At 44.1% G+C, this 26,317-nt stretch overlaps 1 protein-coding gene across 1 annotated transcript in view; it reads right to left on the bottom strand.

Annotated features, from left to right (window-relative positions):
* KATNB1 (katanin regulatory subunit B1) overlaps nt 1-26,317 on the bottom strand; it is a 324,176-nt gene that overhangs the window by 75,225 nt on the left and 222,634 nt on the right. Inside the window, exon 16 of the mRNA XM_030203568.1 lies at nt 14,081-14,197. Within this exon, the coding sequence (XP_030059428.1) occupies nt 14,081-14,197 (117 nt within the window). The remainder of the gene's footprint in view (nt 1-14,080; nt 14,198-26,317) is intronic.

The following is a 26,317-nucleotide window of genomic DNA, read 5'->3' as shown; positions in this document are numbered from 1 at the left end:
GTTCAATGAGGCTTACAATTAACTTAGTTAGACGAGTATCGAAGTTCTTGAGGGTTAACGCAGGAAGAAAGGTTCCGTGACTTCTAGGAGAGGGTAGTGGTGGTGTAGTAGGACACTACCCTCCCTTCTTTTGGCACACTATCTGCTGGATCTGCAGTGGTAAAACCTGGGGACAGATATGTGTGGATAGATGGCAACGGGATAGCAACAAGGGTGATTAAATTATGCCAAAAACGGGGATTTTTTGTGTTGTGTATGAGATGTAAGGAGTTAAATATAAGGATAGGCTGGATACTACTACTACTAAACATTTCTAAAGCGCTACCAGGGTTCAGGGATACTGAGATAGGTGAAGATTTGGACTAAGGTTTATGTTACTAGGAGGGAGAAGAAGTGGTAGGGACGGGCTAAGAGGATGTATGGTTAGTAGGGGGAGGGCAGTGAGTTGTGAATTTCACCGAGCAGTTAAAAAGATTTGTATAATGTTAGCTGTGGGGAAGTTGGGGAGGGGGCGTTAAATGTGACCGCTCCACTGGGTAGAGCATTAAGATTAGGGCAGGGAGCTCGGGGGGGGGGGGGGGGGGGGGAGTTCAGAAGCTATTATGTGGTGTAAGCGGGGACTGGGGGGGAATCATATATGCGGGTTCATGTGTTGGTAGGGGGTGGACGGAGGCTGGGATGTGCCCCCTTATTGGGTATAGTAGTTCATGTTACGTTAATAGCATTGGCTGAAGTTTGGATATGGTACGTTTGGTGACATGGAATGTAGGTGGGATAAATTCCCCAGTTAAACATTCAAAAATCCTGCAACAATTACACAGACATAAAATTGACATAGCCCTGTTACAAGAGACACACCTTACTGCCTTAGAACATGGGAAGTTGAAAACGTGGTGGGTAGGAGTGTTTGGCAGCAGCATCCCAGGGGAGGAAGGGAGGGGTGGCAGTTTTGTTTAAAAAGGGGTTAGTGGAAAAAGCACAGGTAATAAAGGCAGACTCAGAGGGGCGTTTTATACCAGTCCAAGCTGTTATTAATCACCATACAGTTTACATTTGCAACCTGTATGCTCCTAATCAGTACAACAAGAAATTTTATCAGATCATAATTAACCTGTTAATCTCAAAAGAGTATTCCCCTTTAGTGGTGGGCGGAGACTTTAAAGCGGTATGAGACCCTAATGTAGATCATTCGGTACCGGTGCAGAATTCATCATATTATGCAAATAAGGGTTTACTTCGTTTGAGTCATCTTTTGGACGTAGTGGATGTAGGGAGGGAGTTACACCCCTCAGACAAAGAGTATACTCACTTATCTAGGGCACATGCCACACAGGCACGTATCGATTATTTGCTGGTATACAGAGGGGAGTTTAGAAGGGTGAAAAAAATGGAAATACGGGCCTTATGCTATTTCAGATCATACATGGGTATGGATGGATTGGTCTTTGCGGCCGTCTGAGGCACATAAGGGTAGGTGGAGATTCCCATTAGAGTTGTATATTGATCCAGTATTTAAAGAGCGCCTCCTGAATAAATGGGAAAGTTATAAATTAACTAATGTAGAACACGTAGAGGACCCGGTGTTATTTTGGGAGGCTGCCAAGGCTGTACTTAGGGGGGAAATTATAAGCTATACACACTACATAAGAGTCTCTCAGGATAAACAAATATTGCGGTTGGGGACTCTACTGCGGAGGGCCCGGCAGCGCTATGGGCAATCCCATACAGGGAAAGATCGCCAAAAATTGTTAGAAATACAAACTGCATTGAATTCACTTTTACATCAGCGAGCTACTAAATCACAAACATATTATAGATATCAACTTTATAGGCATGATAATAAAGCAGGTAGGCTGTTGGCAAGGTTGGCATGCCCGTGAGGAGGGGTACAGAATATTCTCACAATTCGGAATAAGTACCTGTATATGCCCGTCTCGTCTTCCGCCAGGGTCGCTTTACTCATACTACCCCTCTCCTCAAGACCCTTCACTGGCTCCCTATCCGTTTTCGCATCCTGTTCAAACTTCTTCTACTAACCTATAAATGTACTCACTCTGCTGCTCCCCAGTATCTCTCCACACTTGTCCTTCCCTACACCCCTTCCCGTGCACTCCTCTCCATGGATAAATCCTTCTTATCTGTTCCCTTCTCCACTACTGCCAACTCCAGACTTCGCGCCTTCTGTCTCGCTGCACCCTATGCCTGGAATAAACTTCCTGAGCCCCTACGTCTTGCCCCATCCTTGGCCACCTTTAAATCTAGACTGAAAGCCCACCTCTTTAACATTGTTTTTGACTCGTAACCACTTGTAACCACTCGCCTCCACCTACCCTCCTCTCTTCCTTCCCGTTCACATTAATTGATTTGATTTGCTTGCTTTATTTTATTTTGTCTATTAGATTGTAAGCTCTTTGAGCAGGGACTGTCTTCTATGTTTGTGCAGCGCTGCGTACGCCTTGTAGCGCTATAGAAATGCTAAATAGTAGTAGTAGTATATGTAAGCCGCATTGAGCCTGCCATGAGTGGGAAAGCGCGGGGTACAAATGTAACAAAAAAAAAAAATAGTACCGGACAAGTTGCCCACATAGATGAGGGCATTTGCGAAGCTTTTTATAATTATTACAGTAAACTGTATGGGGAACCCACAGAGGAGGGCCTTCTAGGAGACTTATACTTAAATAGCATAAATCTGCCCTCACTTAGTCAGAAAGAGAGGGAGCGCTTGAAAGCTCCAATTTCAGAAGACAAAATGGCAGAGATGATAAATCAGAGCCCACTACTGAAAGCACCAGGAATGGATGGCTTTAGGACAGAATTTTACAAATTGATGGGCTTGGAAATTATCCCCCCTCTTACTAATCTGTTCAATAAATGTGTGGATGAGGAAGCACTGCCCCCCCCCACCTCGCTAGCAATGGCTCAAATTATAGTTTTACCTAAGCCAGTTAGAGACCCTACAAGACCGGAATCCTACAGACATATATCGCTTTTAAACTATGAAGCAAAGCTGTTTGCTAAAATAATGGCAAACCGCCTGGCTACGGTTTTACCTAATCTGATACACGAGGCATAAGTGGGGTTTGAGGGGGGAAGAACAGTAGCTAAGAACCTACGTACAATTCTGTCCACACTAGAATATAGACGTCTGAGGGACTTCCTGTCAATTCTTATCAGCTTTGACACTGAGAAAGCCTTTGACCGGGTGCATTGGGAGTTTCTTTTCGCCTCCTTGAAGGCCTATGGGTTTACGGGCCGTTTTGTCTCAGTAATTAAGGCATTACATGCTGACCCTCAGGCGCGGGTCTCAGTTAATGGGCAGGAATCTTATCCTTTTGAGTACTTCGGGGTACGCGACAGGGATGCCCCCTTTCCCGCTTCTCTTTGTACTATCATTGGATCCTCTGATAAGAGATATAATGGAGAACCCCGATATCTAGGAAGTTCAGCTTGGTCCCCATTGTTTCAAGGTGGCAGCTTTTGCTGACGACTTGTTGGTCCACTTAAGTAACCCGCAGACCTCCTTACAGGCTTTGTTAGATTCTTTTAAGGAATATGGGGATTTTGCAGGATTCCGTCTTAAGAGAAATCAGAGGCCTTACCGTCTTCGCCACAAGTAAAGGCCCTATGGGGTTTAGAGTTTCCTCTATGGTGGGCTATTGGCTCCTTTAAATATTTAGGGGACAATGGATATAGGAGTTCTGTATAGATTAAATATAACGGCTCTAATGGAAGCCACCAGGAAACAATTAACTAGTTGGAGAGACCTTCCAGTGTCCTTAATGGGAAGAGTGGGATTAGTACAAATAGTCATATTTCCTCGGTGGTTATATGCACTTCACAGTTTACCACTGAGGTTACTGCAGAAAGATCTGAGAGGTGCATATAAATTATTTAGTAAATTTTGCTGGGCAGGCAAAAAGCAAACTCAGGATGGATATGTTGCGTGGCTCCTGGAGTCAGGGTGGAGGGGGGAATTCCGGATTTAAAACAATATAACTGGGCATGCCTACTGAGACATCTGGGAGATTGGTTTGGACAGACGCAAATTTATACACCGATAGAATTAGAAAAGGCACTTTTTGCCCCTTATGATTTGTACTCGTTGCTGCACCTTGGGAGGGCTCAAATACCTGGACCTCTGAAGGAGAACATATTGCTGAATTCAATGCAGGATGTATGGAGGGTGATAGTGAATCAATTGGGGGGCAATACATATATTTCAAACCTGCAGTCTTTGAGGGGCAATGTAACTTTCCAGCCGGGGATAGATAACCCTACTTTTTAACTCTGGGAACAACGGGGCATTGTAAGATTGGAGCACTTACTGTCGAGTGAGGGAGAAATGATAAACTTTGATCAGCTCCAAGGAAGGATGGGTGTTTCATGGGCAATTGTTTTGCCTTTGCACAGATTAGACACTATATATCCTCCCTCGATAGGTCAGCTTTGCGGGTCCCTTTGGGCGCACGGATTAGAGACTTTTTTCCAGGAAGTATCAGAGGTAGGATGCTTAGTATCGAACCTGCATAAGGCCCTGCTAAAAGGAGATCTGGATAGGGATTTTACTTCCTTAAAATCCAAATGGGCGGAGGACCTAGGGGTGGCTATAGGGGATTGGGATGTTGCTGCCACACTCAGAAGCATTCCCTTGTTGACTAAAGATGCAAGACTAAGAGGATGTGAGTATAGGGTAATGCTTAGAGCATGTGGGGGCGAGGGGCGATCATAATTGTTTCAAACGTAAACGGTTCACTCACACTATTGCACACACTTTCTGGAGCTGCCCAAAAGTTAAACCCTTTTGGGAGCAGATCAAAAGATTTATAAGTCGGATATTAGCGCAAGATATAGGTGGCTCGGTAGAACAATTGCTATTTGATGCTCCTAGGGCCTTTATTAATATGAATAGATTTGCAGTTCTTTTGTGCTGTAAATTAGCTCTTGTAGCCTGAAAAGTTATTTTACAATATTGGATATCTCCAGACCCTCCAGCATATTGGCATTGGAGGAATCATAGTAACATAGTAGATGACTGCAGAAAAAGGCCTGCACGGTCCATCCAGTCTGCCCAACAAGATAAACATATATGTGCTACTTTTTGTGTATACCTGACCTTGATTTGTTTCTGCCATTTTCAGGGCACAGACCGTAGAAGTCTGCCCAGCACTAGCCCCGCCTCCCACCACTGGCTCTGCCACCCAATCTCTATTAAGCTTCTAAGGATCCATTGCCTCTGAACAGGATTCCTTTATGTTTATCCCATGCATTTTTGAATTCCGTTACCATTTTCATCTCCACCACCTCCCGCGAGAGGGCATTCCAAGTATCCACCACTCTCTCTGTGAAAAAATACTTCCTGACATTTTTCTTGAGTCTGCCCCCCTTCAATCTCATTTCATGTCCTCTACTTCTACCACCATCCCATCTATGGAAAAGGTTCGTTTGCGGATTAATACCTTTCAAATATTTGAACGTCTGTATCATATCACCCCTGTTTCTCCTTTCCTCCAAGGTATACATGTTCAGGTCAGCAAGTCTACTACTACTACTATTTAACATTTCTAGAGCGCTACAAAGTGTACGCAGCGCTGTACAAACACAGAAGAAAGACAGTCCCTGCTCAAAGAGCTTACAATCTAATAGACAAAAAGTAAAGCATTTAAATTTAAAATATTTAAGCAGTCAAGCACAAAAGAACAGTCACAGAAGGACTGAAGATGTTGAAGGGTGGTCAGTGTGATTAGGTGTAACTCTGGTTGGAGTAGTCTCTCCTCATACATCTTGTAACGCAAATCCCATACCATTCTCGTAGCTTTTCTTTGCATGGCTAGGGATGCAAGGAGCTCCCCAAAGGGGCGCAAGTCCTTCCTGGTGATCTGGAACCCATATCTCCAGACCTTAAGCCCACAGGGGCGTAGTCTCCTGCTTAATACTTTATGAGACATAATCGAGTTAGGTCATTCCCGCTCAGTGATGGTGAGCAGTGAGATCTGATAGCTTCTGAAGGGGGAGGGGGGAGGTTAGGGTTTTGAGACTGGGGGAGGTTCCTAAAGATGTTGGTTGTGGGTAGGGTGGAATACGATAATGGAGGGAGAGGGTTGGATGGGGGGAGGGGAGGGGAGGGATAAAAATGGGTAAAACTTTGATGATGGAAGGAAGGATGCTATATGTTTACTGTTTTACTGAGTAAAGTTGGTAATTTACAAAACCACTAAGCCTCACACAGCATGAAACAGCAGAGAGGCAATTGAGAAGATGGGTTTCACAGATTAGCACCATGTGATTTTCATTTTTTTCCAAAATTGAAGGAATACCTTTGGGGGCCTCTGTTCAACTTTAATGAAGTGGAAAGGACTGTGAGCAACTGGTTGAAGAGACATGTAGTTCTTTCCAACATTGCCAGAAATGTTTGGCAAATGATGGCAACTATATAAAAAAAATACATGTAATAAAAGAGCAAGTTTCAAACATTATTTTCATTTTGTATTACAATATCTTCTTTTAAACAAAGGTTATGGAGATGGAGGCATTATTTTTCATTTAACTCAATAAATGGATATAGCAAAAAAAAGTATTTAAAAGCAAATTTGAGAGAGGTCACGTGATGCCTTGCTAGAGAGCAGGTATGAGGGGAAAGAGCTCCTGCGCCCCAATCCCCACCTTCGCCCTACCAACTCACTTAACTGAAATCAAAGCTAAGGATTTGAGGGTTGAAGTGTTCAGGAGCAGTTTTTGAACAAGACAAGTGGAAATTGTGCTTACTTATGACTACAAAATCGCTGCACCGTGAGAGGGAGCAATTCCAACAGAGCAACTCCAAGATGGCGGTTGGGGGGGCGGCATTGAGACCTCGGACCGTCTTCTATAAGCTCTGCGTGGTTGGTGGAGATCGTCACGGAACTGAAGACCATGATCGATGCTTCTCTAGATAAATGTTTGCAAGCGGTCGCAGATAAACTAGATGTGGTGGATGGGAGGCTGGAATCTCTAACGGGAGAATTCTCTGCACAGTGTCAGCGCATGTCGGACTTGTTACATCAAATACAGATCTTCAGACTAAGATAAGGTCCTTAGAGGACAAGATGGATAATATTAAAAAACGATCTTGGAGAGAGAACTTACATATGGTAAGCCTGCCCGAGACTTTATCAGAAGCAGAGCTGAGTAAATGTCTGGAAACATGGCTTAGTTCCACTCTGAAGTTGCAATCAGAGGTTCAATGACCCCTTCGTATTGAGCGGGCCCACAGGTTGGGTCCTAGGAAGCAGGCAGAGACTCATCCATGTGTGGTCATTTTCAAAATCCTGAACTATGCACACAAAGCAGAAATTCTAAGGGCAATTCAGGCTAAAGGTCCCCTTACCAATGAGAATACGCTGGTTCTCTGCTTCCAAGATTTCTCTGCTAGAGTTTCATCGCTGTGAAAAGCGTATGCCCCTGTTTGTGCGGAGCTCCACTGGCGACACATTCTATTGTACCCGGCCCGCTTTAAAGTGTTTACAAAGGGAAACAGAAGTTTTTTTGATTCACCTGCAGCGGCTCAGTCTTTTCTACGGGGCACGGCTTCTTCAAACAGCTCTGCCTAAGGAGGAGTGATGTCTGATTGCTGGAAGGGGAAAGCGGTTCGCTGTTGTATGACTCCTAACTTTGGCTTCTCAATGGGATTATAACTACAGGATGTATTCTTTTTGACCGAGAATTCACAGCAGGGATGGACAATGTTATTATATCTTGTCTACTGGCTCTGCCTTGCAGACCCTTGCCATCCATGTGGACTACAAAGTATCCAGCAGCTGAGGAACGCCTCTACTTATGGACAGTCAGCAGCATAATTCCTTTTTTTTTTTTTTTTTTTTTTTAAAGTGTAGTGAGATGAGTGTCGTGTGTGTGTTGAGTTAAAAGTTACCTGTGGTGGGATAGGACTGTGGTCTTGCTGAGCCTATTGGGCACTGGTTACCAGGTAGATCACTATTGTATCGGTTCAATGACCCTAAACATATTACTGTTTTGGATGAAAACTTATGTCTGATATGTCCCTCCCACTTTGTTAACTGACCATCTTTGCCTTGTTATGAGTTGCTCCATTGCCTTTTTGGTGCCGATAGCTTTGAGCAGAGCAACGGGAGAGTTGGGTGGGGAGGAAACCTTACTGCTCTAATTTGCGGGTATAGAACTGTATTCTGTCCACTGCTTGGGTTATTGGTCCTTTTCCTATAAACAATAAGGGTTTATTTGTGTGTGTGTGTGTGTGTGTGTGTATGTATGGGTGACGAGTGTTGTATGATCAGTGAAAGTTGATTATTGTGTAATGGGTTATGGAACTTGTAGAGACCATTGTGCTTTGGCCCTTGCTAGTTATTACTGTACTATCTGGGAGGCACTAAGTTTTGTATCCTTCAAGTGGGCACTATTTTAGACTGTTCTCATTGCTTTGCCATTCTCTAGCCTTTGCTTTGTATGAGTTATATACGAATTCTTGTGCAGCCCTGCTGTTGACATAGATTCTAAAGCAATGTGAATCTCTCACAAAAACAGTGAAAAGATGTATTAGCATTAAGTGGGTCCAGGCATTAAAAATGGTCAGTATTTCTGACCCCACCAGATCAAAGAAGGCTGCTGTTTGCATGACTTTCTTACCTTATACTTTACTGTGATGGGAACACACAAGGTCAGAGAGGGGGCTCTTCTCAGACCCCTCCTGCAACAGCTTCTTTTGCTGGCTCAATAAATACATTTTTGCAATGCGCAAGAGAATTGGGTAATATTCTGGAGCAGACTCTGCTGGATATTGAAACTGTGTGTGGAGAGCAGGAGCTATCAATGGGATATGAGGTGACTGAGCCCAGATGCACAAAAACCCCACCCCCTCAGCTAACAGCAACAAGCTCACCTGCTGGAAGAAGCACAGGCTGCTGGTGAGCAGGGAGTTGAACCCAAGGAGCTGGAAGTGATGACAATCTTTTGGAGCTGAATGGAGACTGCAGACTAAAGATGGAGTTTAGCTTTAGACCCCAAGGAATACTAGAAATGGGACTGAGGTAGGAGTCTCCTAGGAGACACAGAACTTCCCAGTTTACTCAGTCACAAATCTACAGTAATGACAACTTTCTCACCAGTTAATTATTTTCTCTCTCATTTAAATGGGGAATCAAATTAAGTTAATTCTTTGGACTTGGAATTAGCTACATTTAAGGCTACCGTGGGACAAATACATTTGGATTATCAGACAATGGCTCAAATACAAGCAAATCAATTGTGTGTAACAGATTTAACAATGCAAACTAAGATACAGAATCTTGAAAATACTACAAGGAGTGTAATATTCTTCATGTTCAAAACATATCAGCAAAAGCTCCTTAAAAAAATTAGAGACATTACATATATCTCTTGAATTGATTCCACCAATTGTTAAAGCTTAGTACTTGCTGACCCAGATACAGGGAAGGCGAGTGCAAAGTGGTGAACTTTGGATTCTTTGGAACCTATAAAAGTTGAGAAGTCTTCTGATAGAGTTTCAGAAAGTTCCTGTGTGACTTTGGTTGTATCTTTGGCTACTAGTGCTAATAGAGATTTTTTTTACTTAAGCTTTATTTCAGATAGGAAGAGAAACTATTTAGGGATGTTAAAGGTTTACATTTCCTGGATGTATCATACGAGACTCGGGGAAACAGAATTTTTGCTGCTTCAACCAAGGATAATTCAATCGAAGGCCTTTTTCTATCCAAAATTTCCATGTAAATGTATTGTGCAATAACAATCTAATAAGTATATATTCTGGGAGCCCTCACACTTAACCACAGTGTTGGCTACTAGGTGGGTGTCTGCAGCAGCTCCTCAGGAAGAGGTCTCTATTGGGGTTCTTTAGAATTATTCTCTAATAGACAAGCAAGTTTTATTTTTTGCCTTTGATTCTTTCAGGTTTTCCATCCTCCACTTAGTATTGTATCCTCTTAGTTGTGGACTACTGCCAAAAGTTTCTGTGCTTAATTCAGTACTGTAAATTGATATTGTTGAAGCTTTTACCTTTCTTTTTTTCAGTTCTCTTTACAAGGATTACTTGATTGTACTATTTTGAAACTTATAAATAAAATGTTTAAAAAAAATGATTCAGTATTTCTAAAATGTGCTTATCCACAAAGTGGCAGCCTTTGATAGCAGTATCGAACATGTTGCCTTTTTCAGAAAAAAAGACATTTAACCAAGACAGAAATTCATTAGGGAAGGATAAATGAGATCTTACCTCCTAATTTTCTTTTCTTTAGCCCTAGCAGATCAGTCCAGGTTCTTGCCCTATACAGAGGCTGCTTGTTCAATTTTACCCAATTTTGTTCCACAGTTCAATCAAACAACTGTCTCTGTACAAGGTGAGAACTGGACTGATCTGGTGAGGCTGAAGGAAAGAAAATTAACAGGTAATAATATCTAATTTTTCTTTTCACAGCAACCTCTCCAGATCAGTTCAGCAACAGTGGGACATAAAGCAGTCCACAAACTGAGAGGGATTCAGAGACCCCAGCCACCACCAAAGCTCAAAAGGTAGCTTCTTCCACTTGCCACCACATCTGGACAATAGTGCCTGGAACAGGTGTGGAGAGAAGATCACGTTGCTGCTCTACAAATGTCCAAAGGAGAAATTGCTCAAAACTCCACCCAAGAAGCAGCTACTCCCCTTGTGGAATGCACTCTTAGCAGCAAGGGAAACGATTCCCCTGCAAGGCCTTAATTTGAAGAAATTGTCTCTTTCAGCCAATGGGCAATGGTTGCTTTAGAGGCCACTTCACCTCTCTTGGAAGTCTCAACACATTTTTAGAGCTACAAAATTCATTTGTCACCTCAAGATACATCATCAGAACTGTATGAACATCTAGCAAGTGCTGAAAAAAATATTCAGCTCAATAATCCTCCCTTCTTTGACTAAAGCCTGATTCAAGTGTTGACCACCTCTGGACTAGGGTGTTTGATTCCTTCCAATCCATATTCTCAGCACCTGCCGAACAAACAGGCCACTTTGGCAATTGCTCTGGTAGCCATCAGATCAATAGTAGGGAAACTCAGCAATCCATTATGACTTTGAAGACTGAATGAAATAACTCCCACTCACCCAGGTCCATGGAATGTCTGCTCAAGAAATCCACTTGAACATTCTGCTTCCCTGCAATGTGCACCAACGATACAAACATCAGGTGTATTTCCACCCTGCTGAAGAGGCGGCAAGCCTCTAATTCCTTACTTGTTAACACATGCCACTGTTGTGGTATTGTTGATGATGACCTGGACCAGTCTTCCCTTGAAGAGTTGTATCAAAGTCTAGCAGTATCATACAAATAGCATCATACAAATTGCCCTCAATTCCAACCATTTCACCTCAAAGGCCAACCACTTGACCCTGGCAATGGGGCCCCCAATCCTGAGAGACTAGTGGCCATGGTAACCACCATCAAATCAGAGATTGACCAGTAGTTCTCAGACTGAGGTTGCTAGGATGGAGCCAAAGGGACCACATCTAGGATCGCTGCAATTTAAACCTAACAGATGCATGTAATCTCAAGCTGTTAGGCATTGTGCTGTAGGAGGAGTTAGATCTGATCTCCCATATTCTGTTATCCAGAAGGAAACCCTTTCCTCCATGAGTATCAAACAGGACCCCTAAATACTCCAGCAACTGTTGGTTCCAGCCTGCTCTTCGGGAAATTGATTACCCAGCCTAACAGTAGGCAATGAAGCATCCTGCATGTCACTCGAACACTGTCCTGCCACAGAGGACACTCAGATCAACCAACTGTCTAGCTAGGGATGAACTCTGTGCTGTAGAAAGGCTGCTACAACCACCACATCATTTGAGAAAGTTCTGGGAGCTTGGCCAAGCCAAACAACATTGCTCAGAACTGAAACTGACAACCCAGGATGGCCAATTGCAGAAACCTCTAATAGGAAGCCAAAAAGGGATGTGGAAGTAGGCTGAATCCATTGAAGGCAGGCTCTGACCACACAGAAGCTATAAATTTGAAGCCCTAGGGCCACCATATCAAAGCTTTAAGAGCCAACTCTACCTTCCAGTGCTGAAGATCTTTTAGGGCAACACCCACTTCAACAGGAATGGTAGTTTTCTTAGTAACTGTAGTCACCAAGGCATCTACTAAGTTGTTTAAACTGTTCTTTTCCTCCTGTAGGACAGGATAAAGCCTACTCATAGCTTGTTCCATCTTCAGCTCCACATCTGGGTTCTTCCATTGGGCCAAGGCCATCTTCTAAATAATACAATATAAGGGAAATACCCTAGGCAGCTTCAGAGAGCCTCTCATCATAGAGTCCTCTGGTCTCCTGAGTTATAGGAGAAGAAATATGCAGCACTTTCAGCAACTTAGAAATCAGTGCTGGCTATTCTTCTTTCTGAAGCATCCAACGGATGGAAGGATCATCCCTTCCTTCTGTTGGAAGCTCATTCTAAAGATCTCCAAGGAGGGCTGATCTTGAAGACAAAGGGCAAGAGTTCTCCGAGTGAGCTGAAGAATGCAGAGAATTCAAATCCCAGCACTCCACCGGGTCCGGTCTTACCCACTTGGAACATGTTTCAGGAACAGCAGTATCTGGATTGGTCTTGTGTCCTGGAAGGATCTGGACCTCTGTAAGACTGATGGACAGAGAAGAATAAAGTCTGGGAAAAACAAAAGTATCTTCCAGGGGCTGACCAAGATCAGGATGTATGTACCACTTGCATCAGAGACTGACGGTGTGCAGGAAGGCAAGATAGCTGCCGGTCCCGCACTCAGAAAAGGATGCCTTCTCAGCACACTGCCTGCCATCAGATTTTCCTCCCAACAAGGTGCTTCCAGCTCCAAGAGTCCCCAAACTTTCTGCTGCAACATCCCATTGTTCGGCAGAGAGACGGAACGCGCAGCAAAGACACAACATGGTCCGGCAGGCCCTGCAATGAGAACAGCGCTTAACAGCCTCAGCCAGAGCTGGCTTGCTCAGTGTGCTGAAAGAGAAGGGCTGGATTGGATTACAATGCTGCAGCAAAGCGGGGATCATCAACCCAAATGTCAAAGCCAGTGTTCAACCAGGGAATACACACCATGCCCGCCTAAGAGCCTTGCAGAGGAAGGAGAGGCAAGTGAGAGTTTACCCAGAGCTGACTGCAAACAAGACAAGTTCCCCTTCTGAAATCAGAATTTTATTTCCTTGCTGCTGCTGCTGCTTTATTTTTGTTTGTTTTTTTGTTCACAGTTGTAGAAAATGAAGTTGAACTCAGGAGCTGCACTGCAGATTGAAAAATAAAAGGGTAGATACTTGTGTATGTGTGTTTTAATCTCCACCTGCTAGTTGACTGACAACACCTGCAGTTGCTGGACTGATCTGGTGACAGTGCTAAGGAAAGGTTTATTTGGCTGTGTTCACTAGACACATATAAACAAAGTACTAAAAATGATCTTAGCTTTTTGGGTATAAATCCGTGCTTTTCAGGTTAAGTATAGGTTGTTTTAATCAGGACTCTGCCCTCTACCATGAAGAAACTTTTGGTACCAAATTATTAGGCACATGCATTTGTTAGTATGTGCAAGATAGATCAGCAGCATGTTAATATGCAGAAATCAACTTTACCCATGTAGTTTAAGTTCCAATGCTCAGTCATTTCACTCATGTTAACAAAATAAAAATTAAAAAGAAAAGGTGGAAAATATTTTTGAAAATTAGAGTCCAAACTGAAAACATTCTCCTTGTGCACATCCCTCTGAATCAGGCACCTGACAAATTCACCATGTGTATACACTTTTCTCAAGTCATTCTGTTTGTCCTGCCACCTCTCAAAGATATACCCGAACACAGAATCATGCATTTCACTACAAGCTTATGAAACTGAAATGTGATGATCTTCATGAAATCAGGGTTCCAATACCAGAGTTGATTAAAAATGTTCTTTAAATCCTGGTGATTATTTTCTTTTAGGACCAATACAATAAGAGAGAACACAGAATCACACGCTTAGAGTGCTAATATTTCCTAAATGTCTTAACCCCACACATGTTGCTGCTTTCATACCATGACCTATACTTTGCGACTTGAAAAAATAAATACTCACAGGTAGAAAATCAGCAGCTTTTAAGCCAATGGGTTCATTTCTGGTGGCAGGAATGACAGTTGGTTCTGCCTTAATAGGTGTGGAGGTCAGAACTGGAGGCCTCTGCAGCTGGTCAGGCTGAAAGAAAGGATTGAACATTGTAATAGCAGTCAAAATATACTTGCCACACGTCAGATAACACCATGCATAAACCAAGCTATATTTTTCTAGTACTTATATATTGATTTATTAGGATTTACTTACTGCCAGTTTTGAAGAAATTCACCCAAGGCAGTGTACAGCAAGAACAAGCTGATCATAGGCAACAGACAATTACAGCAGTAAAAATATTCAAACGGTACATAACATGGCATAGTATACTACTTACATCAACACAATATGCTATAAAACATCTTAATAGACAGAATAAGGTATAAGTGGAGGTTGAACATAAAGACAGACAAGATTAACAGAACTTAGAAAATAAGGGGACCAATTTAAAGAAAGTTGCAGGTGAAGTCAAGAACAAAATGCATGAATATCTCAGCTAGGGTAGGAGTAGATAAGCAAACCCTGTTGTAGAATATGCAGGCATGCATGTTCTTGTGCCTCGCAAGTTGCTTTTTCCATTAAATGCTTGGGAAAAGAGCCAAGCTTTCACCTATTTCCTGAAGTTAAGATAGTCTTTTTTTTTTTAATTTGTATGAAATCTTTATTAAATCTTTTGCACAGCAACATCACAAAATACATCAAGTCAAAACATTGAAGCAACAAATTTGCTAACAGGCAACACCAAAACAGCCAACATTGCACGACCCCAACCCTATGAGGCAAAAGTATATCTTGGTGTACAAAGAGAACAAATGTAACTTCAACATGTTTTAAAAGTTTTCTTATACCTGTCGTCCCTTACCCTTCCCTCCCCCCACCCCTCCCAACACATCACCTTATGACACAATTCACTCCACCAACCCCCCCCCCCCCCCCCCCCACGATTCAAAACTACTACACAAGGTCTATACACACAGCAAACCAGCTCAGTAGGAACAATGCTTCAAAAAGGGCTTTCAGACAGCTTCCTGTTTAACAAGGGTATGACAATTAATTGACCATAGTCTTTCCATCTCACAAATGTACCAGAGTTTATTTAAACTCTAACAACTATAGGAGAATACAAACTCTATAGAAATAGTTCCAACCTAATAAGAGGAGTTTGTATTATAAATAAAGTTGGTTTGAGGGTGCCCCAATCAATTGCAAGGAAAAAAAACCCTCCCACCTTGTATATAACATATATCAAATGTAACCTCAAACCTCCATACAAGGGACCATTCCTATGGAATTTAACACACCTTGTATAATAAGGAGTCCATTACTATCATAGGTTCCTCCCAAGAAAGAAAAGGAGAAAAAAACCCCAGACGTAAAAAAAAACTAAATGAGAAAAAAACGAATGGGATGAAAAAACTCTCTTACCTTCTTGTATCTACCAATTAAATGAACACCAGACCCAAACCAACCCAACCCAGGCTGATCCCTACCTCAAGGAACTACCTAAAGAACACTCCGGGGAGGAATACCTAAGCCCTTGTAGAACAGGAGGAAAAACTAAGGGGCATAAATCTAACTACCCCTTAAACCTTAAATGTAATCCCCCTAAAGAACTAACTTGCCAGAAAACTGCCTGCCAAATAATGTGTCTAAAAAGTTACTTAACTTAGTTCAAACAGGGCTGTTTCCTTGAGAGAATTCCACTCAGAAGGTCTCCGGAGCCTTTCAAAAAATCTTCAACTAACAAAAAAATGCCAGCCCTCTAAATCTTCGGCCGATGATAGTTTATTTAGCCATTTAGTGATAGGGGGAACAGAAGGTTGCTTCCAGTGCGCTGCTAGTATCACACGAGCAGCAGACATAGCGTGTCGCACCAACAATGATTGGGAATTGGTTAAGCCGGGGGGCTTTTTACAAAACAAGAAATAAAGTGGAGACCACCTAAGAGGTCTAGCTATCCATCTCTGTAACCTATATTGTATTCCCTTCCAGAAGGCCCTAGCCTTACCACAAGTCCACCAGAGGTGACCTATAGTCCCCCCTAGCCCTACAGCCCCTCTAGCAAGATGCTGACACTTGAAGTTAAGATAGTCTTGCATTCCGCAAAGCCTTTCAGGCAGTGCATTTCAGAGTGTAGGGGCTACTCCGGAGAAGGCTCATTGTGTGATGTCCTTTGGAGAGGGGTATGATTAGGAATATTCCTCGGGAGGATCTTAGCAACCCTGGACGTATGTAGAGGAAGATCCTGTTCAAGTATTCTGGTCCATTTCCTTTAAAGGCCTTAAAGATCAGTTATAAATTTAGCCCTGTATTGTACTGGTAGCCAATGAAGTTTTTGCAGAAAATGGTGCAATGCGGTCACGTCACTTACAACTTCCTATTAGTCTTGCTGCAGATTTCTGAATCTATTGGAGCTGGTGCAAATTCTTTGTAACAATACAAAAAACAGAAGAAATTAGTCTTCGCAAAAAAGCAAACCAAAACAGCGAAGATGACTAAAAGAAAAAAAATTGAAAAAAATCAAAAATCGAAAAAGACGACGCATCAGGTAAAAATCCAGTTAAAAAATACAATTTTAACGGTCAACAAACAAGATGTAAAATCCATATACAATCAAAATGTTCAGTAAGCTTTTTGTTTTTATATGATGTTTTCCTTAAAATACAGACTCCTGATGCAGGACTTGTAGGCCGAAACACAGCTGTGTCGGGTCTTGCTCACTGAACACTTTAATTGTATATGGATTTTTTATCTTGATTAATGAACATTTTGATTGTATATGGATTTTACATCTTTTTTATTGACCATTAAAGTTGTATTTTTTAACTGGATTTTTACCTGATGCGTTGTCTTTTTCAATTTTTGATTTTTTAATTTTTTCTTTTAGTCATCTTCGCTGTTTTGGTTTGCAAATTCTTTGTAATCAGACCAGTGTAGAGAGCTGTACAGTAATCTAGTCTCGATGTTATCATGGTATAAACCATTGTGACAAGACTTACCTTGTCAATATACAGACAGGCAGAGTAGTTGCTACAAACAATAAAAGCAGCTCTTGAAGGCTGCTTGGAAATGGGGATCAGTGTTAAGTGTTGAGGTTCCTGACTTGCGATTTAAGGGAGAGTTTGTCTCTAGAAAGATAATTTGATGTCAGGTATGTGCCTGCCCGTGGGTGGGAAATTGTGGGCTATAAATGCTATAAATAAATAAATAAATAAATAAATAATTTGATGTCAGGTATGTGCCCTCTTGTTAGGGACCCACAGCAGGTCTGTTTACTTGGGCTCAGGCAAAATTTGTTGTTTTTAGCCCATTCTTGATTTACTGTTAAACAGGTGGTTAGGTCTTCATTTATGCAGATGATGTGCAGCTACTCATACTCATTGAACCAGACTTACCTACAACCCTGAATAAATTGAGGTGTCCATTGACTGAGTCAGCTCAGCCAGTGGCTCGGAAGTAGATACTGAATAGAAAAGAAGACATTATTGATCCCTGTGGTACCCTGCAGGTCAGCCACTATGGTGGCAATGGTGCTGCTAAACAGCAAGGACTGTTGCCTATCAAATAGGCTCTGAACCAAGTAAGCACAGTGTCACTGATACCTGTTTCTGCCAGTTGCGCAAACATGATATTGTGGTCTACAATATCAAAAGCTGCTGAGAAATCCAGCAGTACTAACACTGAGGCAAATCCCTGTCTCAGTTTCTGTGAAGACCATCCAGATTCAGACCCAACTGCCATTCCATAACTGGGTCTGAATCTGGACTGGCATGGATCTACCCAGTTTCTTCTAGCCATTCACCTCCTTCTTCACCAAGTTCAATGCAAACTGTTCTATACGTTTTCTTAGAAATGGGATGTTGGAAACTGGCTAATAATTTTCCTGCTTGTCCTGGTCAAGGCTGTTTTTCTTTAGCAAAGGATGCAACCCTGCCCTTTTTAATGCTGTTGGTAACCGCCTACTAGAAAGAGTTCATGATTTTAGTGGTCCCTTCTATGAGTCCCCTGCTTGCCTGTTGCACTATCTTTGATGGACAGGGTTGAGGGAGAAGGTAGTTGGTCAAAGGCCTCTTAGGATTTTGTCAAGATCTTCTTGTGTTATTGGGTTAAGAGAGTCTCATATGCCTCTGTAAAGAAGGGGGTAAGTTTTTGCATGCCTGGTTCTCTGCTTCAGCTTCTGATAAGTTGGATGATACAGTTGATGCAGTTTACTGTAGGCTTTTTCTTTTGTTGTTCAAGAATGGTAGACTGGACCCCCCAAAAATCTATTTAATTTGGTTACCTCGCCAAATAGCACACATCATTTAACGATTCTTACTGCCACTGCAGTACCTAATGCTACAGATTTAGCTTTCTAGTTTTGAAAAAAGGTTGTGACAATTAGAGATCAACCTCCTTCAACTAATTCATCATGTGGTGAGTGTGATTTATCAGGTTCTGAGATTCCAGTAGATAGAACGTCGGACAGTTTTGATAAGATTACTACATCAGATGTAAGACAGTTACTAGGGAAGTATGCCATCTGTGTTTTAGATAAATGCCCAGCCTACCTGATGAAGTCCCTATCACCTTGTTTTGTTGTATGCTATTACGTGGATAAACACTATATAGAGTCTGGTGTTTTTTTTCCACTGTTAGTGGTTTTATAATGTTGACTCCTATACTGAAAAAGAAGTGAGACCTCCATGATCCATCAAACTATAAGCCAGTTGCCTCCATCATTCTTCTTACTAAAATCATAGAAGGGTGGTAACTAAAAAAGTGGATAATTACTTGGAGAAGTTTGAGATCCTACATTCGTCTCACTCAGGCTTTCGTAAAAGATTCAGTACAGAGATAATTGTGAGCTCATTAATTTCATTCACTGGGTTAGTATAGTGAGTTGCGGACCTGGAGAGCTGGGTTCAATTCCCATTGCTGCCTGATTGTCAGCAGTGGGTTGAGATCCTAGGGAACAAGGTTCAATTCCCTCTGCAGCTCTGTGTGAACCTGGGCAAGTCACTTAACCCTCTGTTGCCCCAGGTACAATAGTACTACAATGTACTACTTAAGACTGTGAGCCCACTAGGGACAGACCCAGTACCTGTAAAATGAAACTGTAAAACCGCTTAGGTTTAAGCGGTATATAAATACTTAAATTAAATGAAAAATCTAACATTAAACATGAATGATAGATTTGGAATCCAGGGCAAAGTTCTAAGCTGGTTTCAAATTTTTTTTTAACTGGTAGATGTTATAATGTAAAGATGAAAGGAGAACTATTAAGTCCTAGGGGGCCTTCTTGTGGAGTGCCACAGGGCTCTCCGCCTTTGCCCGCAGCATTCAAGGCCCTGTTTACTAAGCCGTGCTGTAAGTACACTAACTTCAATAGGAATATATGGGTGTCTCTAACATTAGCGCAAATTAAAAAGTTAATGCACCTACAGCGTGGTTTAGTAAACAGAGCCCTTAATGTTTTGATGCAGTCATTAGGAGTAGCTTTAAATAAAATCAATATACAATCTTATTTATGCAGATGACACTGCAATCTTTTTCCTTTCACTTAAAGATAGTAAGGATGTGAAGAGTAGGCTTCAGGGTTGTTTACAACTGATTGAATCTTGGATAAATGCACATAAACTGAAATTAAACAAAGGTAACACAAAGTTTTTTTGTATTGGTCATTCAAATGTTCAATATATTTCTCTCCCAGATGTTCTGGGAGATACAGAACTTCATACAGAACCTTCATCCCGAATCTTAGATGTTGAGGTGGATAGCTGTCTTTTTAGGGACATTCAGGTAAAGAAAATAATTTGTTGTTAAAAATAAATAAATAATTTAGAGCTAGGGCAGCATTTCTGAAATAGGCTGTGAAAACTCTAAGGCTGTTTATAGCTATTTTGCATGCTGTTTTAGATTCTTTAATTTGAAATTTGTCAATTTGTATTTCTCTTTTCATTACTTTTTATTCTTTAATTTATTTAGGGCTATATGTTTGATTAAAATTTGTAATCACGATTAGTCATGCAATTAAAGGTGTTATTTAGGTGTCCCGTCCCCCACCCCCCACCCCCAACTGCAGCTCCTTGCAACTCTCGGCATTGGAGGGTTCAGTGAACTGCCCAGAGTCACAAGGAACTGCAGTGGGAAAACAAACATACCTTTAATCAAACGATTAAAATTTTGATTGCAATGCAGCCCTACTTAGAACTATTAAGAAATTCTTCTTCCTCATTTTTTTTTTGCATTTCGACTACTTCAAGTTCTATTGTTATCACAGATAGATTATTGTAGCTCTGTGCATATTGTGTGTACATCATCACTGAAGATTACAATTACTACAAAACTCTGCTGCTAGGTTGATTTAATCTGCTCATAGGTTTGAGCCTATTTCTCCATATTTTCTTGATCTACATTGGTTACCTATAGAGGCCAGAGTGCAATTTAAAATCTATATTTTGGTCTTTACATACTGTTACCTTTATATATGACGAAATGTTTTCACCCGCTGAAAAAGTGGTTCTCCATAAAACACCATGAATCAGTTCTTACTTAGTTTTCCTATCTTACACAATATCAAATTTCGGACAGTACTGACGTCACCACCTCTCCAGGCTGCCTCTATCTGGAACTCTTCACCTTGCGATTAGAATGACTTGTGAATATTCCATTTTTAGGACAAGACTACTTCAGAAGTATGTTACAAACGTGAGCCCTGGTAAAGGTTAGTTAATTTTCATTCGTTATTGCATTACTATGATTGTATTTTAGAATTTAGTTTGGCAATTCCTGGAATGCTATCACAATGTCTTATTTTATTTCAATTTATAATCTGCTTTTGCCCAAAGCGGAGTACAAAATAACATACATCCGCTTTGAACTGTTGGAGTATATCTGGGTTATAAATCCCTGTGTAATGTAACGCAATGTAATATAATAGGAGGGTTAGACATTGATAGAGACCTAATTCAAATCACAGGACATGAAGAAAGTTGCTTGTAATTTTCAAGCAAGGTAAGTTTTCTCTCCAAACAAAATAAAACTCAAAGTAAACCTGAGGAAAGGTGCCCTAACACAGATTGAACAGAAAGTTTGTGAACATTTGAGTTGTAAATAAACAAAAAGTATATTTCAGGAGCCAGATGTGAACACAGCCAACACAAACCACCTATGAGAACTCCTTAAAGAGTTAGTTTTCTGTCAGCCTTTGAGATAGGCAAAGCGAATGCTACATACCTGTAGAAGGTATTCTCCGAGGACAGCAGGCTGATTGTTCTCACTGATGGGTGACGTCCACGGCAGCCCCTCCAATCGGAACACTTTCTAGCAAAGTCCTTTGCTAGTCCTCGCGCGCCGATGCGCACCGCGCATGCGCGGCCGTCTTCCCGCCCGAACCGGCTCGTGCCGGCCAGTCTCATATGTAGCAAGACAAAGAGAAGGGAAGACACAACTCCAAAAGGGAGGCGGGCGGGTTTGTGAGAACAATCAGCCTGCTGTCCTCGGAGAATACCTTCTACAGGTATGTAGCATTCGCTTTCTCCGAGGACAAGCAGGCTGCTTGTTCTCACTGATGGGGTATCCCTAGCCCCCAGGCTCACTCAAAACAACAACCATGGTCAATTGGGCCTCGCAACGGCGAGGACATAACTGAGATTGACCTAAAAAATTTACCAACTAACTGAGAGTGCAGCCTGGAACAGAACAAACATGGGCCTAGGGGGGTGGAGTTGGATTCTAAACCCCGAACAGATTCTGAAGCACTGACTGCCCGAACTGACTGTCGCGTCGGGTGTCCTGCTGCAGGCAGTAATGAGATGTGAATGTGTGAACAGATGACCACGTCGCAGCTTTGCAAATCTCTTCAATAGTGGCTGACTTCAAGTGGGCTACCGACGCTGCCATGGCTCTAACATTATGAGCCGTGACATGACCCTCAAGAGCCAGCCCAGCCTGGGCGTAAGTGAAGGAAATGCAATCTGCTAGCCAATTGGATATGGTGCGTTTTCCCACAGCCACTCCCCTCCTGTTGGGATCAAAAGAAACAAACAATTGGGCGGACTGTCTGTTGGGCTGTGTCCGCTCCAGATAGAAGGCCAATGCTCTCTTGCAGTCCAATGTGTGCAGCTGACGTTCAGCAGGGCAGGAATGAGGATGGAGAAAGAATGTTGGCAAGACAACTGACTGGTTCAGATGGAACTCCGACACAACCTTTGGCAAGAACTTAGGGTGAGTGCGGAGGACTACTCTGTTATGATGAAATTTGGTGTAAGGGGCCTGGGCTACCAGGGCCTGAAGCTCACTGACTCTACGAGCTGAAGTAACTGCCACCAAGAAAATGACCTTCCAGGTCAAGTACTTCAGATGGCAGGAGTTCAGTGGCTCAAAAGGAGGTTTCATCAGCTGTGTGAGAACGACATTGAGATCCCATGACACTGTAGGAGGCTTGACAGGGGGCTTTGACAAAAGCAAACCTCTCATGAAGCGAACAACTAAAGGCTGTCCCGAGATCGGCTTACCTTCCACACGGTAATGGTATGCACTGATCGCACTAAGGTGAACCCTTACAGAGTTGGTCTTGAGACCAGACTCAGACATGTGCAGAAGGTATTCAAGCAGGGTCTGTGTAGGACAAGAGCGAGGATCTAGGGCCTTGCTGTCACACCAGACAGCAAACCTCCTCCATAAAAAGAAGTAACTCCTCTTAGTGGAATCTTTCCTGGAAGCAAGCAAGATGCGGGAGACACCCTCTGACAGACCCAAAGAGGCAAAGTCTACGCTCTCAACATCCAGGCCGTGAGAGCCAGGGACCGGAGGTTGGGATGCAGAAGCGCCCCTTCGTCCTGTGTGATGAGGGTCGGAGAACACTCCAATCTCCACGGTTCTTCAGAGGACAACTCCAGAAGAAGAGGGAACCAGATCTGACGCGGCCAAAAAGGAGCAATCAGAATCATGGTGCCTCGGTCTTGCTTGAGTTTCAACAAAGTCTTCCCCACCAGAGGTATGGGAGGATAAGCATACAGCAAACCCTCCCCCAGTCCAGGAGGAAGGCATCCGATGCCAGTCTGCCGTGGGCCTGAAGCCTGGAACATAACTGAGGGACCTTGTGGTTGGCTCGAGATGCGAAGAGATCTATCAAGGGGGTGCCCCACACCTGGAAGATCTGTCGCACTACCCTGGAATTGAGCGACCACTCGTGAGGTTGCATAATCCTGCTCAACCTGTCGGCCAGACTGTTGTTTACGCCTGCCAGATATGTGGCTTGGAGTACCATGCCGTGACGGCGAGCCCAGAGCCACATGCTGACGGCTTCCTGACACGGGGGGCGAGATCCGGTGCCCCCCCTGCTTGTTGATGTAATACATGGCAACCTGGTTGTCTGTCTGAATTTGGATAATTTGGTGGGACAGCCGATCTCTGAAAGCCTTCAGAGCGTTCCAGACCGCTCGTAACTCCAGAAGATTGATCTGCAGATCGCGTTCCTGGAGGGACCAGCTTCCTTGGGTGTGGAGCCCATCGACATGAGCACCCCCACCCCAGGAGAGACGCATCCGTGGTCAGCACTTTTTGCGGCTGAGGAATTTGGAAAGGACGTCCCAGAGTCAAATTGGACCAAATCGTCCACCAATACAGGGATTTGAGAAAACTCGTGGACAGGTGGATCACGTCTTCTAGATACCCAGCAGCATGAAACCACTGGGAAGCTAGGGTCCATTGGGCAGATCTCATGTGAAGGCGGGCCATGGGAGTCACATGAACTGTGGAGGCCATGTGGCCCAGCAATCTCAACATCTGCCGAGCTGTGATCTGCTGGGACGCTCGCACCCGCGAGACGAGGGACAACAAGTTGTTGGCTCTCATCTCTGGGAGATAGGCGCGAGCCGTCCGAGAATCCAGCAGAGCTCGTATGAATTCGAGTTTCTGCACTGGGAGAAGGTGGGACTTTGGATAATTTATCACAAACCCCAGTAGCTCCAGGAGGCGAATAGTCATCTGCATGGACTGTAGAGCTCCTGCCTCGGATGTGTTCTTCACCAGCCAATCGTCGAGATATGGGAACACGTGTACCCCCAGTCTGCGAAGTGCCGCTGCTACTACAGCCAGGCACTTGGTGAACACTCTGGGCGCAGAGGCGAGCCCAAAGGGTAGCACACAGTACTGGAAGTGACGTGTGCCCAGCTGAAATCGCAGATACTGTCTGTGAGCTGGCAGTATCGGGATGTGCGTGTAGGCGTCCTTCAAGTCCAGAGAGCATAGCCAATCGTTTTCCTGAATCATGGGGAGAAGGGTGCCCAGGGAAAGCATCCTGAACTTTTCTTTGACCAGATATTTGTTCAGGGCCCTTAGGTCTAGGATGGGACGCATCCCCCCTGTTTTCTTTTCCATAAGGAAGTACCTGGAATAGATTGGCGCTGAGAAGGGCGGAGAGTTCCTCTGCAAGTACCTGCTTGTGCTGGAAGCTGTAAGACTGAGCTCCCGGTGGACAATTTGGAGGTTTTGAAGTCAAATTGAGGGTGTATCCTTGCCGGACTATTTGGAGAACCCACTGATCGGAGGTTATGAGAGGCCACCTTTGGTGAAAAGCTTTCAACCTCCCTCCGACTGGCAGGTCGCCCGGCACTGACACTTGGATGTCGGCTATGCTCTGCTGGAGCCAGTCAAAAGCTCGTCCCTTGCTTTTGCTGGGGAGCCGAGGGGCCTTGCTGAGGCGCACGCTGCTGACGAGAGCGAGCGCGCTGGGGCTTAGCCTGGGCCGCAGGCTGTCGAGAAGGAGGATTGTACCTACGCTTGCCAGAAGAGTAGGGAACAGTCTTCCTTCCCCCAAAAAATCTTCTACCTGTAGAGGTAGAGGCTGAAGGCTGCCGGCGGGAGAACTTGTCGAAAGCGGTGTCCCGCTGGTGGAGCTGCTCTACCACCTGCTCGACTTTCTCTCCAAAAATATTATCCGCACGGCAAGGCGAGTCCGCAATCCGCTGCTGGATTCTATTCTCCAGGTCGGAGGCACGCAGCCATGAGAGTCTGCGCATCACCACACCTTGAGCAGCGGCCCTGGACGCAACATCAAAGGTGTCATACACCCCTCTGGCCAGGAATTTTCTGCACGCCTTCAGCTGCCTGACCACCTCCTGAAATGGCTTGGCTTGCTCAGGGGGGAGCTTGTCCACCAAGCCCGCCATTTGCCGCACATTGTTCACATGTGTATGCTCGTGTAGAGCTGGTAGGACTGAATTTTGGCCACGAGCATAGAAGAATGGTAGGCCTTCCTCCCAAAGGAGTCCAAGGTTCTAGAGTCCTTGCCCGGGGGCGCCGAAGCTTGCTCCCTAGAACTCTTGGCCTTCTTTAGGGCCAAATCCACAACTCCAGAGATGAGGCAACTGAGTGCGCATCAGCTCTGGGTCCCCATGGATCCGGTACTGGGACTCGATCTTCTTGGGAATGTGGGGATTACTTAGAGGCTTGGTCCAGTTCGCCAGCAATGTCTTTTTGAGGACATGGTGCATGGGTACTGTGGACGCTTCCTTAGGTGGAGAAGGATAGTCCAGGAGCTCAAACATTTCAGCCCTGGGCTCGTCCTCCACAACCACTGGGAAGGGGATGGCCGTAGACATCTCCCGGACAAAGGAAGCGAAAGACAGGCTCTCGGGAGGAGACAGCTGCCTTGCAGGAGAGGGAGTGGGATCAGAAGGTAGACCCTCAGACTCCTCGTCAGAGAAATATCTGATGTCTTCTTCCTCTTCCCACGAGGCCTCACCATCGGTGTCACACACAAGTTCACGGACCTGTGTCTGAAGCCGTGCCCGGCTCGACTCCGTGGAACCACGGTCATGGTGTGAACGTCAAGAGGTAGACTCCCTCGCCCGCACCGGCAAAGCTCCCTCCGCCGACGTAGTCGGGGAGCCTTCCTGGGAGGCGACTGCAGTCGGTACCGCAAGCGGCACCGATGTCGGAAACCTCACCCCGGGCAAGGGGCCAGCCGGCGCCTCACTCGACGGTACCGGTGGCGCAAGCACCCCCCGGTACCGGAGGGGAAGGGCGCAACAGCTTTCCCAGGATCTATGGGAGGACGGCCCGGAGACTCTCGTGCAGAGCGGCTGTAGAGAAAGACATGGAAGCCGATGCAGGCGTCGATGTCAGAGTCTGTTCCAGGTGAGGAGGCTGTTCCGGGCGTGGAGGCTGTTCCGGGATGTCCAAAGTGGAGCGCATCGACACCTCCTTAACAGAGGGTGA

This window comes from Microcaecilia unicolor, chromosome 5 (genome assembly GCF_901765095.1).
Source record: "Microcaecilia unicolor chromosome 5, aMicUni1.1, whole genome shotgun sequence".
NCBI classification, from domain to species: domain Eukaryota; kingdom Metazoa; phylum Chordata; class Amphibia; order Gymnophiona; family Siphonopidae; genus Microcaecilia; species Microcaecilia unicolor.
The sequence above is the reverse complement of the archived record's forward strand: the minus strand, read 5'-3'. Positions and strand labels throughout refer to the sequence as shown.